Below are 16,090 nucleotides of genomic sequence, written 5' to 3'. Positions count from 1 at the left end.
TCGTCTGATCATCTTGGGAAAAGAGTTGTAGTTTTGTCAGTCATTAATCATACTTGCATGTAATTTTCACTGTGTTCCAAGTCATGATAGTGTTGAATCATAAAATGCATTTACGCTTCATTTGAGTACAGTAGTTAGTCAGCGGCGTTACCACCTGGTGGCCTGATGTCGTCAGGTCTCAGCCGGGCTGGGCCTGGTCAGGACTGGACTGGGAGACCTCGGAGGAAAGCCAGGTTGCTGCTGTCAGTAGTGTTGGTGGACCAGTAGGTGGCGATCTTCCCTCTGGACAAGAATTACTACACCACGTCTGCAGTGTGGTGACTGGGAACACTGTGTTGTAGGAGGTGCAATACCCCAGATGAGGGGTCCTGAGTCATTGAGACTGAGATGGGATTTTAAATGACTTTCAGGGTGTTGGTGTTACAAAATATGGGTAAGACCCCCTCACCCCATCCTGGCTAATTCTGCCTTGGGCAATTTCACCCTGTTCTGGGGCTGATGGCTTGCATCGTAATGTCAGGTACAGTGAATGGTGGAAGAAGTGAGTCCCTCCTATACGTAAACTGAATTCTTTTGGGATGGAAAATGTTGTATAGGTGTGAGGAAATGACTACTGCTGCTCTGTGTTGGCACTGCGTATCTGATGTAGCATGGTCCAGTCAGTGTCCCCGTGTTCCCCCCAGCTCCCTCTTCCCGGATGTCGTGAACTGCATGCAGACGGACAACCTGGAACTGAAGAAGCTTGTGTACCTGTACCTCATGAACTACGCCAAGAGCCAGCCGGACATGGCCATCATGGCGGTCAACAGCTTCGTGAAGGTGGGCCGGCTGCTGCCAATGTCATGGTGTGGGTGGGGCTGCTTCTCCCTCCTGCTTCTTTGTGCTGGCGTCTGCAGCTCCTGGTGGAAAACAAAACCAAAAGGCCGCTTAAACCCGGACATGTAGAATAAGCTGCTGGTTTGAGATGGCTTCTGGTTATTCCTCACGTCTGGTAGCACAAGCAGAGGTCTTGATGCGTAAAGAAAGCCTGGCTGTCCCTGGAGACAGTGGGTCGCTCAAGTGGCGGTATGCATCTTCCAGGGTAGGGTGTGGCTCTCTGGCCAGAGAGTGCTCTGCTTGTAGGCACACGGTGACTTCTGCGATGTCAGTCAGAGATGTGCCCTTCCTGTGCCTGGCACCAGCTCTCCTGTTCGCTCCTCTTCTGAGGACTAGCTGTTCTCCAGGTGGGCGTGTCAGAGGAGCACGTCCGCATGTCCTGCTCTCTCCCGAGCAGGCGCAGGCGATTCCGCCACAAACCCGCGCCTCGGTGCACTGGTGATTCCAAATCGGGGAGAACGTCATGCGGGGTGCTGTTTAAGGGTCTTCAATCCACTTCTCCCCAGGACTGCGAGGACCCAAACCCCCTGATCCGGGCGCTGGCGGTGCGGACCATGGGCTGCATCCGTGTGGACAAGATCACGGAGTACCTGTGCGAGCCCCTGCGCAAGTGCCTGAAGGACGAGGACCCGTACGTGCGGAAGACGGCCGCCGTGTGTGTGGCCAAGCTGCACGACATCAACGCCCAGATGGTGGAGGACCAGGGCTTCCTGGACTCGCTGCGAGATCTCATCGCCGACTCCAACCCCATGGTACAGTACCCCCCTTCCCCTCTTGGCAGGAATGGGTGATGATGTCATCAGGGGAGGGTCTTTTAACAGCCCATCTTTCTCTCAAAGCAACGGCTCAGCCTGAGACTAATTGACATGCCGTTTTTTGAACAGAGCCAGGATATTGGTTTCAACAGTATGACTGGGTAGCTTGTTCCCTACTCTCACAACCCTTTGTATAACAAAGTGCCTTCTGTTCTCAGTTGGACTCATTAATGGAACCAAATTTTGAAGATTGAAGTTGATCACCACACCTTATTAATAAAATAAAGCAATATTTCTACTTAAATTGCAGTTATTTTGCAAAGCAATGACTAGAAAGACCCAGCGTCCATGGCTCTGCGTGCCTGACGGTGAGCAGCTCTCATGCCCGCTGTCTGTTTCAGGTGGTGGCCAACGCCGTGGCCGCTCTGTCGGAGATCAGCGAGTCGCACCCCAACAGCAACCTGCTGGACCTCAACCCCCAGAACATCAACAAGCTGCTGACGGCCCTCAACGAGTGCACGGAGTGGGGCCAGATCTTCATCCTGGACTGCCTCTCCAACTACAACCCCAAGGACGAGCGCGAGGCCCAGAGGTCAGTGCAGAGACGGCGCATCTCCTTCCTCCTCTCCACTCTCTACACCCTCGACTCCTGAGGCTTCCTTCTCCGTTTGTGTTCGTTCTCATCCCATCTTTTGGTCTCCAATATCCTTTTGTTCAGCTTTGCCTGTGTGCTTGTGTAGGTGGTCTTCTATTGTTGTGGCAATCCGTAAAAAAGCCTGCAGAGTCTCTCATTCTCCATTAGTAGTTAAATCACTCGCTGTTTACTGTACTCTTTGCTCTCTGAGGCTCTCACCTCCCAGGAGAGCTCGTGTGCTTTATGTCTTCTGTTCGTTCTCCCTGTCCCCCCCAGCATCTGCGAGCGAGTGACCCCGCGGCTCTCTCACGCCAACTCGGCGGTGGTGCTGTCCGCCGTCAAGGTGCTGATGAAGTTCCTGGAGCTGCTGCCCAAGGACTCAGAGTACTACAACACGCTGCTGAAGAAGCTGTCCCCTCCTCTGGTCACTCTGCTGTCCGGGGAGCCTGAGGTGCAGTACGTGGCCCTGAGGAACATCAATCTCATCGTGCAGAAGAGGTCAGCCGCCCCCCGCTGCCTGCCTCACGCCATTGTCTCAGGTTTAAAATCCCCAGCAGAAACCCCTGGATCTCCTTCTGCAAGAGCCCTGCCTGCTCGGGGAACTTTTCTCTAGCCTGAGCCCAAATTAAGGCCCAGCAAACTCTGAGAGAATGAGTCAATGTGTCTGAGGATTTTGAATACTTAGTTCAGGCCTACTGGTGAATGGAGTGTTAACTGAAAAATGGGTAATGGTTATATTTTCACAACTGGCAGCCGATGTTATATTCATTACTAAAGCTTGAAAAGATTTATAGTTTTGTCATGGAGGTGAAAAATGCCTCCCTGTTTAACCGAGCCTCAAAAAGAGCTTGTGAAACATTGTAAAACATCTTTCCATTTTAGTGTGTAAGCACCTATTCCTTGTATTTCTATCACCTCAGTGCAGCTGTGTACACACCCCCCTCCATAGACACTAGATGGCAGTGTTAGCTTTCTTCCATACCCAGCTGTTTTGAAGTGCTTCAGGATTCTACCACCTTGATTTTTTCTGGCTTCTATATCTTTCACTTATTGTCAATATGCACTGTGACAATATAAATCCTCGCTCTTCTGCCGAGTCTTAATTTTCTTTCTTACACTTGCCACTGCTTACAGACAGTGTCTCTCTCTCCATCTAATGTATGACTTCCTTGACTATAGTAGTGTTCCTTTTTTAATAACCTTGGTGTCTAAAGCAAGTTTGGCATCCAGGGAAAGCTCTGGTCACCTCTGAGACAATCCTGCACTCCAGGAGCTTGTGTGTGGAAGAAACTTGTTATAAATGACAACAAGAATGCTCTGTACTGAATGGCGCTTTATAAGAATAACATGGATTGACTGAACCCACAAAGGGCGTCCCCACAGGGCTAACTCTGCTGTCTTTCTTGTTTCCTCCCGGCAGACCAGAGATCCTCAAGCAGGAGATCAAGGTCTTCTTTGTTAAGTACAACGATCCCATCTACGTCAAGCTGGAGAAACTGGACATCATGATTCGTCTGGCCTCCCAGGCCAATATCGCCCAGGTGGGTCACTGCTCAGCGTGTGACAGGCCAGTGCAGCTGCCCCTAAGAGTGGACCAGCCTGCAGACGGTCCGCTGTCCGGCCGTGTCTAGACTGTGCCCATTACAGCTCGGCTGCAGGTTTAGTTTGGCTGCAGTGAACTTCACAATGGCTGGTTAGAGGTCCGTGAAAGAAGAGATGGTTACGGAACAGGTGTTGGGTGCTTGTTTACAGCTTATGGATTGAAGAGTGCCATTCATCTGTATTTCTGTATGAGCTAATCAGCTCATACAACGTGCTTGGGTAGGAGTTGCATACAGATGTTCAGTGTGGATTAGATATTTATATAAGTTACAGACAGAGAAAATAACCTAGTAATGTGGAAGATAAGAAGCTACTTTTTAAAGACTTGGCTCAGTGTAATATTAATACCTAAAAAGAAGATTAGTGTAGCGAGTTCAGCCTAGACTTCTCCAAAGTATCTATAATATAAATGTTTGAGTTAATTATGTGACTTACTTTTGAAAGCTAGCATTGATTGGCTAGCATGCACTGAGGGTTTTTGTTTTGCCTTTCAAGTTTCCAGGTTTAATGACAGATAAAGAAATGTGAGGTCAGATCCTGATCTGTGCTTTGCTCACAGAAAGAAAGGTGTATGTCATTTGCTGTGTGGAATTAAAAACAAATGTTACTGTGGTCTTTGAAGCTAGCATGTTGGGTCATGGTTTGTGTCGATGCAGTGGTATTCCTGTTACCAAGATTAAGGCGCTTTAAAACACAGTGAGGAATTCAGCTGAGATATTAATATAAACACACGTCCGTGGCAGAAGGAAGGGTGTCATTGTTGTTAGACTGCCAGGCATGTTCAGACAAGCCAGCTGTGTCACTCATGATAACGCATGGATTCACTGATAAATGCCCTCACTGCAGGCCAGTTTTCATCTTCAAATCGCAGCAATGTTTGTGCTGAAGTCAAATGCAAACACAGAAGGCAAATATTACAATCCCTAAATAAGCCACTGCCAGTGTGCAGCATACTTAAAAAAAATAATTTGCACATCGCTGTGTTGGTGGATTTGCACAGCCTGCTTTTCCTGGCTTTCAGCTTGCTGGGATTCTACCATAAGTTTCACACAGAGGATTTCTTACTTTATTTGAATTGAGTATTTTCAACAGCAGGTAGGAGGTAGTGGGGGTGTGTTTGCACAAATTGAGGTGCTGTATTGCAAGACAATCTCAATTGTTTTTTGGGTCTCCAGCCTGAGCTGCAGTGAGATCTCTCTCTTGCTCGTTGCTCCAGGTCTTGGCTGAGCTGAAGGAGTATGCCACCGAGGTGGACGTAGACTTCGTGCGGAAGGCTGTGAGGGCCATCGGGCGTTGCGCCATCAAAGTGGAGGTAAGTTCCTTCCTGCAGACAAGGCTGTCCGAAACGGCCCCTGTGAATTATCCATCCATTTTCTCTCCGCTTCACCCAGTACAGAGTCACAGGGGGCAGCCCGAGTCCACACAGCCTGGAGGGGATGCTGTTCCCTCACAGGGCAGACACACACAAACACACACCAGGGCTGATTTTCCCCAGAGCCAATTAATTAACAATTAACCAGTGTGTCTTTGGACTGTGGGAGGAAGCACCCAGAGGAAACCCACATGAACATGGAGACCAGGTCCAGAATTAAACACAGGGCCCCAGCACTGAGAGGTAGCAATGATAATCCCTGTGCCGCTCCACATGAATTATGCCACAACGAAAACTGGAACATGACGTGAGCAGGCTGAGGTCTTTAGTATGAGTGGATGAACAGAGTATACAAGCAGGATGATCAAGCTGAAATTAAACATTTAGAAGTATTACGGGATACAAACAGGAACAGCTGAGAGAGCTTCAGGTTGGATGCACAAACCCCTGTCAGATGAATTTTGTGTCCTCCGGTGGGAACGGGGTCTCCCTATCCTCTCTTGTGTGTCTGCAGCAATCGGCCGAGCGCTGTGTGAGCACCCTGCTGGACCTCATCCAGACCAAGGTCAACTACGTGGTGCAGGAGGCCATCGTGGTCATCAGAGATATCTTCCGAAAGTACCCCAACAAGTAAGGGCCTGTATCCCCCTGGGAGGTGAAAGACAAGAAGGGAGTTGCTTGCATTACTCAGAAGGAACATTTCCCTACTCTTCTCCTGTTTTATTTTATGACATGGGACTATTTTTTTACTGACAATGTGCTTTGACCGTGTTTCCAGCACACCCTTCAGACCCGCCCAGCATTTTTGAAAGTACAGAGTTTAGACCAGAAGGGGCAGCGGTCGCACGAGTCGTGATGGCCATGTGGGTGTTTTGCAGGTACGAGAGCATCATCGCCACGCTGTGCGAGAACCTGGACTCCCTCGACGAGCCGGACGCGCGGGCCGCCATGATCTGGATCGTGGGGGAGTACGCCGAGCGCATCGACAACGCCGACGAGCTGCTGGAGAGCTTCCTGGAGGGCTTCCACGATGAGAGCACGCAGGTGACCTCGCCGCGCCCCGCACACCTGCGCTCGGACTGAGAACGGCGTGGGGCATTAAGAGTGATCGCATGGGGGTGCGGGGAGATGGAATTGAATAATGTTGCAATCGCTTCCGAGATTATCCTGTGAATGTGTGAAATTAACAGGGTACGCTGGAGGAGACCATGGGCATGTGAAGACCAGTGGGTGGAATGTAGTGGTTCATGGAAGTGACTGCAAGGCTTTATTAAATCAATTGCGTGTGCCACAGGGCAGTGCCATCTGCTGATGTGCCCATGTACTGATGTAGGGGTCCCCCACCGGCGCTCTGCTGGCTGATCCTAAGTGACAGAAGCGTAAAGTATGGTGTGAGTCACCTGCACATGTCTGATATCTTTTAAGACCATCCATAGCAGACCGTTGCCTGTTGCTATTTCCTCCTAACTCTCCTGCCCCCTTTTCCTGCTTGTCTTATGGTGGCGATACAACGTTCCTGTCAGATTGTGCAGAGTTTTGAGCAGAGAGGGTGTCTATTTTGATTGAAACACCCAATTTTAGTGCTTCTTCTTCAGGACAGAACGGTCTCAATCGCCAAGAGGTACTGACCTGATCTCCACTCTGGGCGCTCGAGCCTTTGACAGCACTCTCCCCGTGTCTCTGCATCTGCTCTCCTAGGTCCAGCTCACCCTGCTGACGGCCATCGTCAAGCTGTTCCTGAAGAAGCCATCTGAGACCCAGGAGCTCGTCCAGCAGGTGCTCAGCCTGGCCACGCAGGTGAGAGACGGCCCAGGCCACATGGGGCTCTGGGAGGGCCAGACCTCCAGATAGCCCCCCATCACAGGCTGCCAGTTCACGGAGTCCATACTGCCATTGCCTGCACTCCATCCAGTGAGTGCGCAGGGCAGGTTGAGCTCAGAAAGACACAACCTGAGAGTTATTTAGTCTAATATCTCCTGCTTTTTTCCCCCGGAATTGTTTCAGGACTCAGACAACCCCGACCTGCGGGACAGAGGCTACATCTACTGGCGCCTGCTGTCCACTGATCCGGTCACGGCCAAGGAGGTCGTGCTGTCCGAGAAGCCCCTGATCTCGGAGGAGACGGACCTGATCGAGCCCACGCTGCTGGACGAGCTCATCTGCCACATCGGCTCCCTGGCCTCGGTTTACCACAAGCCCCCCAATGCCTTTGTGGAGGGAAGTCACGGTATCCATCGCAAGCACCTGCCCATCCAGCACGGCAGGTAGGAAGCACGTTGGCACTGCGGTGGCTGTTTCGTTATATTTCTTTGCCACATGGTTTAGAATTAAGCCTGTGTCTTCATCTTTGACATATATGGGTTTAACTATGCTGTTTATTACCTTAGCTTATTATGCATTTAATTGGACCATTTGTCTCCATTATCTCAAGCTCTTAACATGTTGGTAGGGGAGTCCTGCTGTGTGTGGGGCCGTAGTTGGCCTTTGCAGTTTGACAGACCTATCTTTGTGTGTCGCAGGATAGGAAATAAGATTTGATATGGCTGCTTATCAGGTCTGTCCGGAGGGGTTTGCATCTGATCAAGTGACTTCCCTTTCTGTCTCTCAGCATCGACACAGGGGAGAGTCCCGTGGGCACCAGCCCTGCCCCCCCACTGGATCAACCACAGGTCATTCCCTCACAGGGCGACCTCCTGGGAGACCTCCTCAACCTGGACCTGGGCCCCCCCGTCAACGTGCCGCAGGTCTCCTCCATGCAGATGGGGGCTGTGGACCTCCTGGGCGGGGGGCTGGACAGCCTGGTGAGTCCTGGGGCTCAGGGCGCACCTCGATCCTCGCAGCAGGGGTGGCTGGCGTGGGCCTGTCTTGTCTGATTCAGTCTGGGCCTTTTCTCTGGTACAAGCCCTGGCCACTGGGTAGTCTCCCCCACCCCCCTGGTGCTTCTGGACTGTCGCACTGAATAGTAGAAGTCAGCAGCTTAGCTGGGAGGAGGAGGCATCCATTTTTAATGCAGAGAATTATTAAGTCAGCCCCAGCACTTTAATTATGCCACCTAAGAGTCAATTATCGAGCTAGTGTCCAAGCCCTATAATGGAAAGCCTTGGAAGATCAGATAATTGGCTGCCCCTGCTTCAAAGTCCTTACCTTCAGTAGGCCTTAATATAATAACGCAGCTCATTTGACATTAAACACACATGTTGCACAGTGTCCCATATTGTCTGGAATACAGCCTTTTCACCTAGGCTAGTCCATGCTGCAGACTACACAGCGCAATTACCAGAATGATTTGCATCTCTCCTGTTTGGAGAGGCTTTCCTCAAGGATGCGCCCTGCATGTGTGCACTCAGGTCTCCGTCAAGGCAAGAGCTCCTGTTCAACGCCTCCTAATTCAGTTTCCAGTCAGCGGTTTGAGCAGGCGGTGATTGTCCTGCAGTAGGATGATTCTGAAGGACCGCAGTCAGAGTAGCACTGCCTTGTGTCACAGCTTTTGAAAAGTCAATCCTGCTCCGTTTTTTAGCAGTTTTGCCTTGGTTAAAATAAGAAACAAGATGTCCTTCTCATCCACTATTTCTTTATTCTGCTTTATTTTGCTTTTGTGTACTCATGGTGTCAGACCAAGCCCAGCCTGAGAAATAGTCTTCTGGGACATTGTTGGGGACTTCTCCAGGGCTTAATTCAAAATTCACATGCGCGTTTTCCAACACATCTTTCTGAAAATTAGTGCTCTCAATAGCTGAAAATATGTGCTTTGTTTGCTTTATTTCTTTTTATTATTGAAAACTCTGCATGTTCTGTCATGTTATCTGGCATATTTATGTAGACTTACACAGTGGAGTAGGAATTACCATGGTTCATGTTTGTTGTAGGAAAGATTTTCCCAGTGTTTGTGTTTTTGTTAGCCATGTTATGCAAAATACCTGTTAACGTGTGAATTTGTAACGGGTATTTTGTAATTCTACATTCTTGGCTATACGCACACCGTAAACACACAGTGCAGTATGTTTAGGCTGTTTTCCAGCAGTGCCCACCAGCACAGCAGAGCAGAGTCGATATCATACTGCAAGGAAGGACTGATGTGCCAGTAGTAGTGCTGTGTTCTGGGTTTTACAGTTGATTTAAGGGAGATTAAGCACTGCAGTAAGAGAGGCACAAACAGGAGTGTCAATGTGGCACAGAAGGGAAGATCAACAATAAATCTGTTTTGTTTGGCTTCTGTCGTAAAGGGTGTTAAAGGCGTCTCAGCACTGCAAACATTTTAGCTTTTACGTTGGCTAACCTTTGCTAGGTTTTTATATATTAAAATATATTGTCATTCCTGGATTCAAGTGCAGATATACTTTCTACACCAATTAATAGTATTTTCTCAAAAAGGATCGAGAGTGGATATAGGCTGAAGTCTCTATGAACACAAAGGTATCCATCCATCCATTTTCTAACCCCTTTATCCAGCTCCGGGTCTCGGATGAGCCAGGGCCTATCCTGGCAAGCAAGAGCTCAAGGCAGGGTCCACCCTGGACGGGACGCCAGTCCATCGCAGGGCACATACACACACAAACACTCACAACAGGGCCAATTGTCCCAAAAGCCAGTTAACCTGCCAGTATGTCTCTGGGCTCTGGGAGGAAATAGGAGCACCTGGAGGAAGCCCACGTGAACACACGGAGAGCATACAAACTCCAGGCAGACAGCGCTCCAGGTTCCCTGTTGGGATTACTCACGGTGCTGTCATTCCATCCCCTAAATTCCCTAAAGATAAATACAGGGAATGTTCCTAAATGATAAGGCATAGTAGTTTTGCACCTGATTTGTTAAATATTGTAATATAATGAGTTTGAAGTGAATTTCTCTTTCTTTCCTGTGAATGAAATACAAAGGTGGTTTCACAGTCCTTAACTGACCCAGTGTCAGTTTTCATGAGTAAGTCTAAGATTGTTGCTGATTGGAGCCTGCAAAAGTTTCCACAGGAGTTATCCGATTGAAACAGGGATATTGTAAGTGTTCCACGGTTGCTTCAGTGATAGAAAGTCTGTGCTGTGTGCGATACTGTTTTACCGTTTTTGTATTTCTGCCACCTGCTGTTAGTCGTTTCTTCCCCCAGCCCCTTCAGATGAACAGTGAGCTTGATTCGCAGGGTTCTAAAGGGCTGGGGAGCTTTGTTTGCCTGTCTCCTCTTGAGGTGCACCGGAAGGGCGGATGCTTATATAACCATTTCCCTCTTTCTCCTCTGCAATCTGCTTCTCCTCCTGAGATGGGAGAGGACACACAATGGGTAACTCCGTCCCGTCCGCTGTGTTTGCCTGTGTTTCCCATCTTCCCATCGTGTGCTTCCCTCCTGATCCTGCCCCTCTCCTCTCCTGCCGTGCTTGCTGTGCAGGGCTCTCTGTCCTGCACACACTCCTGCCAGTGAGATGCACTCAGGCTGCAGACCTCAGCAGTGATTCCTTGGAGCAGACCAGTTCATCTGGTTGGTGCTGCAACGGACCGCTTTTGTTTTTCTATCAAGATTGAAAGTTCGCCCTTCCTGTTTGCGCAGTCTTGATGTTAATCTCCCTCTGGCCGATGGGGCATCTGCAGCTGGCAGCACTGCAGGTGTCTTTCAATATAATTCATCTCTGTTGGCAAATCCCGCACTGGAGCAGCCTCTCCTGACCTGCCGTTAGCGGATTTCAATACAAGGCAATTCAGAATAGAATGTCAAGGAAAATAAAATGTGTTGTTTTCCCAGAGTTTAAAGATCAGGACTTTCAGCTGTGGTCACAGAAAATCAGGGGAAGTAAGATGGACATGTTTGCTTTGTAACTGCATATAGGGGAGTTCTCACAGTATTACAGTTCATCCCACACAAATTGCCTTTTAATATAGGTGTATGTTAATATAAAATTAATATATATTCAAAACATGCAGGGCAGAAATGCAGTACTGTACCACAGTCACCTGAAGCTCTGCCCCTGTTTTGTAGGATTGTGCACGGTGCTGAGTGTTTGATTTGTTTTTGCCATGGCACAAGTGCCAATCAAACAGATTTCCCTTTGTGACCAGATTGACAGTGTTGTCATCACATGAAACACATTTGGAACTGCTCTTTTTTTTGGAACAAACGCATCAACCATTTTTCTAAAAAGAAAAATCATCAACATGCTGGAAACTGTACTTCTATCCTCATTGGCAAATTTAAATCAGAGAAGGGAGGCTTTCACTGTCATTCCATCAGCTTTATTATCTGTTTCCCATGATGGAAACCCTCTCTATGCCCTATGGCTCTGTTGTGACAGGACAAAATCCCAGTGCTCTTCATCCAGAAATCAGTCTTGTTCTGATCTGTCTTTCCACAGTGAAATTCACCTCTTCTTCTTCCCCAGGCGGTTAGATGATGTGCAGTGCCCTTGCTTCAGTAGCACAGCAAAAGCACACTTGGTGTAATGAGCTCATGTGTTAAGTATGTTCCTTGCTGAGGAAAATGGTTGTGGAGAATTTAATAACAGGTCAGGAAAGGTCATGGCATTCTGCATTACTTGAAGTTCATGAATCCTGAACAACATAGTGAGGTTTCATGCTTAGGGATGCATTAAGGTGTAAGCATAAACTTAGCAAGTTCAGTCTTACAGTAGTAATACTATGGAAATCTTGATGAATTGGCATCAGTCCACAATGTGATGCCCTCACCTTTCTAGGTGCAATGCCCACTTAACAGAGTGAAGTACACAAGAGTACTGTGCCCACGCCTATTAAGTTCTATATAAGCCTGCTCAGAGAAGACATTTTTGACGTGTTTACCTCTTCTGTAAGGTGCATTTTAATCTTTTAGTTTGACAGTTTATGACAGGGTTTATGTGTTATATGAAACATGCTAAGTTTCCAGAATCTCAGCAGCATGGTGTTGGAGAATAATTCATATTCACTTGTGTGTCCATTTTTAACAGTATTGGAAATAAACACAATGTACGTGATAAGAAAATGCTAGACGTTGACACCACTGGGTTCCTGTTGTTTATAAAAAGTCCTTGAATGGGCCTCTTGATGTCTGTACCCTTACAGTGTAATTCTTTTCCAGAGATGCCCATAATGCTGAGAAATAAGTCTAATTTATTAGAGAAGGTCAGCTTCTGTTTTCGTTCTGAAATCCAATCTCTCTTGATCAGGGAGATCTGTGGTTGGGATGCTGTTGGTAAAACGCATTACTGAGCTGCGATTCCACGGGTCAGTCATGGAGGAAAGAAACGGGGGAAAAACTGCAGAGGGCCAGCTTATGAAACGTGAAGACAAAAAGGCAGCATTATCTTTCTGACATCTCGCTGCTGCTTCAGTTGTTGATCACAGAGGTTCCAGATCTTAGTTTTCCTGGAAAGGGTGTCCAGAAAGAATCCTGGAGATGTGAAAAAAATAAATCTGTAGTTTTCTCAAGTCCAAGTCCAGTCAGACATATTCCTGTCTTTGTTGACAGATCTGATGAGGATGTGTATATCCGATATAGCAACGATTTAAAAAACAATTTCAAGCAGTTTAGGTTTTGCCATCCTTTTACAACCCCATTAAAGAACAGTCAGTAACTAGGCTACGAGGTTGAGTCGCAAATTAAATTTAGTACATGAAAGAATAGAGCTTTTATTCAAGATCGGGATTCGATTCAATCATCAGCTTGCACCCAGATTGGAAATTCCAATTCTGTTGGCTGGCAATTGCGAATTCCACGTGGGATGGAGTGTGTCAGGTTTTGACATGCCTTTGTCAGATATTCCCAGTGGAAATCTGGAATGGGATCTGAAGCTTGAGATGTACAGTACCACTGACTGGTGGGTGACAATGTTTGCATTTTATATGTGCACTTAGTCATTCTACACATTTGTCATAAAACCACTGTATTAAACAGCGTTGAGACAGTGGAATGATAGATCACCTGTGTTTTGGTTTTATCTGAATTAATGGCACTATCTTGCAAAAAGGTGCATGTGCAATGGAGTGGGGAAATAAGTCACTTATTCACTCAATTAAGCCAAAAGAAATCTATCGCATAAAGAGGCCATTCAGAAGTTGCAGAGTAATTAGATTTAGAACCAAAGCAGACCTTTTCAGAAAGCTGCTCTGAAAATAATTATAGAGGTAATCAAAGAAGTTCTGCATTGTGTAGTTTGCATTCAGGCAAAATCTGCTCTCCTATTTTCTGCAAGAAACAATTAACCGATGAATGGCAAAAGCAGTTTGCATTGTGTTGTGTGCACACAAATATGTCTTGCAGAATGCCCAGTGAGAGGCGTGCAGTACTCTTCTGTATTCGTTAACTCAGTGTAGAGCAGTGGAGAAAGCATTAAACTCCCCTGCACTGTCTGCATCCATGAAAGACTCGAGCTGGTTTAGTTCAGGGGTAGTTTTTTTATATGGAGTCAAGCGGTTACAGCCTTTCGGAGTTGGATAAAGTGCTGTGAAAAATCGAGTAATTGAGGGGATCAGTGCTGGCAAGTCGCTTTGCAGATTCCAACCAGATAAGACCGATTCATAGGATAGATGGTTTTCACCCAGCCTCGCGTGTTCCTTAATTAAATCCAGACTGTCGTGTTGTCCATCAGAGTTTGAAAAAACCCACAGCTGGATGGCAGCCTTTATCCTTTCCAGAGGTTTCATCCTTCTAACCGGTGGAACTCGATATCAGGTACAGGGCTTGCGCTTGTGCAGTGAGCTAACGTTTTAATGCGATGCAGTTCTGTGCAGTAACTGTAAAACTCCTCGTCACGGCTGCTGGCTGTAAGTCCACCTGTCTGCTCTTATTTGCAGTCAGACCTGTGTTTGCTGTTCATCTGTATTTACCTGGGAAATGCTCCCGATAACGCAGCAGGCACTAGACTCAATTTAAAGCCCACCCAACAGGATGGCTGGAAGTGCCCCCTTGAGCATGACTGATCCAGTCTGAACCCCTCCTGCTGCCACATTTACACCGCCGGGCACTGCCGTGTGTGAAGGGAGCAGGCTGGTCTGCCAGCCAGCTTGATCGGCCATGGCAGGACACCAGATGATAACGGTCTCGGAGCCCGTTCGCCGTTTTGTTGAAAGTTTATTGTTCCACTCTTGCAGATAGGAGATGTTTTTGTGGTTTTTCTTTCCCCCCCCATTGCTAGAAAATTAGCTTTATATTTCAGGAAGAGTGCTTTCAGAGGAGCCTGTACTGTGACAGCACAGATGTCAAGGCAGACTCTTCTTTCCAGATTGTGTACTAATGCACAAAAGTTTGTGAAATTACAAGAAATCCTCATTTCAAAGTCTTTGTTCTGTGGCAGAATAGGCTCACATTTTCTGCTAGAAGAATGTAATCATGAATGGCAGAAGCAATTCTTTGCCATTAAACCTATTTCATGTAGTCAAGTGTATTCAGTCTGTGAAAATGGAACACATTTTATGCTGGTGTCAAAAAGCTCTTTGTAAGTCATGCTGGTAGCGGTCCCTATCTGAGTTTCTCCCAGTGCCCCTTGGTCTTCATACTGCTGTCCTCTCCTGCCATTGTGGTGTCTGCGATCATAGTCTGTGTGGTCGATGTCTCCTACAGGCTCGTTAGAATGGGAGTTAATATAAAGATGGGTCTTTTGTTTGGGGAAAACTTATGTACCCAGGCCCTGTTGCAATGTCTTTTGAAGGTCTGGTGACAAGGCTTCTCAGAGCAGACGAGGGGGAATGTCTTTGCAGTGTGACATATTAAACGGCTTCCCTGGCACACATCCTGGCAGTCTTGTTAGTGGTGTGCAGCATTAAATTGCTTCCTTGCCACTCTTTGGTAGTGCAGCCGACAGGATTGTGTGTAACTCTCAGAATAGAGCAAATGTAAATAGTCTGCAAAATGTACTAATCTAAAATTCAAATTATGCCTATGGCCTTTTTACATCTGAAGCTTGAAAAAAAGAATTAACTTTCTAAAAATACCAAGTCTAAAATGTCCCCTACCCCCTCCAACGTGCCCTGAGGGCTTTATTTAACCCATTTAACTGTTTTTACATAAAGGCAATGTGGCTCCTGCTGGCTTAATGGTAGTGAAATTTTCATTGGTTTAATTTTCTTTTACACTAAAGATAAGGTGACCTTCTGCTACTGAATTGATTCCTGCAAAAACCTGTTTGAGAGAATCAGGTTCCGTACTCTCAAAAGAGCCAAAGGAATTGTTCATGCCTCTCCTCATCACTGCATTGCTTGCTTCATAATTGTAGCCACGTGTTAAAACTACGCGAAACTGAATGGCATCACCTGGGCCGAGCCTGCGTGGACTGGTTTCTGTCCCGATGGCGCAGGTGACAGACATCAAATCCCACTGATGGTGTGGTTTGCACTGACATTCCCCCTCAGTAGTCTGCTGTTTCTGCTCGTCTAATTAAACTAGACTTTTCCTTTAACTATTTTGAATTCTGCCTAATGTCGTGCTAGCGAATGAGTGTGGCGAGCTGGGCGGGGATGGGCAGGTTTGAGGTTGCCAAGCGCTTGCCCCTCTGTCTGCCTCTGTTCTGCTGCTGTCTCTGTGCGGGTCTGGACTCGGGTCTTGTCTTCTCTCTTTTTTTTTGTAGCTCGGTGGCGACCTGGGAGGAGGTGTTGGGGGAAGTCCTGCTGTAAGTGCTTTTTTTCATCTGCTTATGTTGGGTTTTAAAGCTTAAATGTTCCCAAGTTTTTTTTGTTTCTCGCTGTCTCATTTTCTGAATGATTCCAAGTTCCAGAACCTGGTCTTTTTTTATACCTGTCTCAATTACCTTGACGTTATTTTATCGAGCGCAAGTTCAGCCCCCTTTAATGCTTAAAGTTAAGTATAACACTATTTCTATTAGTTTAATATCTACAGTACTAATATTTCCATCTCTGCCCCCTTGTTTTTTTTGTCTTGTCACA

At 47.2% G+C, this 16,090-nt stretch overlaps 1 protein-coding gene across 3 annotated transcripts in view; it reads left to right on the top strand.

Annotated features, from left to right (window-relative positions):
* The window catches only part of ap2b1 (adaptor related protein complex 2 subunit beta 1), a 35,659-nt gene that overhangs the window by 4,220 nt on the left and 15,349 nt on the right, over nt 1-16,090 (top strand). Inside the window, exons 4-16 of one of the 3 annotated variants that reach the window (XM_069184479.1) lie at nt 684-819; nt 1,383-1,628; nt 2,033-2,223; nt 2,542-2,763; nt 3,686-3,806; nt 5,084-5,179; nt 5,754-5,869; nt 6,118-6,283; nt 6,938-7,036; nt 7,244-7,503; nt 7,848-8,040; nt 10,488-10,508; nt 15,775-15,816. In XM_069184479.1, the coding sequence (XP_069040580.1) occupies nt 684-819; nt 1,383-1,628; nt 2,033-2,223; nt 2,542-2,763; nt 3,686-3,806; nt 5,084-5,179; nt 5,754-5,869; nt 6,118-6,283; nt 6,938-7,036; nt 7,244-7,503; nt 7,848-8,040; nt 10,488-10,508; nt 15,775-15,816 (1,909 nt within the window). The remainder of the gene's footprint in view (nt 1-683; nt 820-1,382; nt 1,629-2,032; nt 2,224-2,541; nt 2,764-3,685; nt 3,807-5,083; nt 5,180-5,753; nt 5,870-6,117; nt 6,284-6,937; nt 7,037-7,243; nt 7,504-7,847; nt 8,041-10,487; nt 10,509-15,774; nt 15,817-16,090) is intronic. The other 2 variants (XM_069184480.1, XM_069184481.1) reach the window with 2 other exon arrangements.

Source organism: Lepisosteus oculatus, chromosome 26 (assembly GCF_040954835.1).
Source record: "Lepisosteus oculatus isolate fLepOcu1 chromosome 26, fLepOcu1.hap2, whole genome shotgun sequence".
Taxonomy (NCBI): domain Eukaryota; kingdom Metazoa; phylum Chordata; class Actinopteri; order Semionotiformes; family Lepisosteidae; genus Lepisosteus; species Lepisosteus oculatus.
The sequence above is the reverse complement of the archived record's forward strand: the minus strand, read 5'-3'. Positions and strand labels throughout refer to the sequence as shown.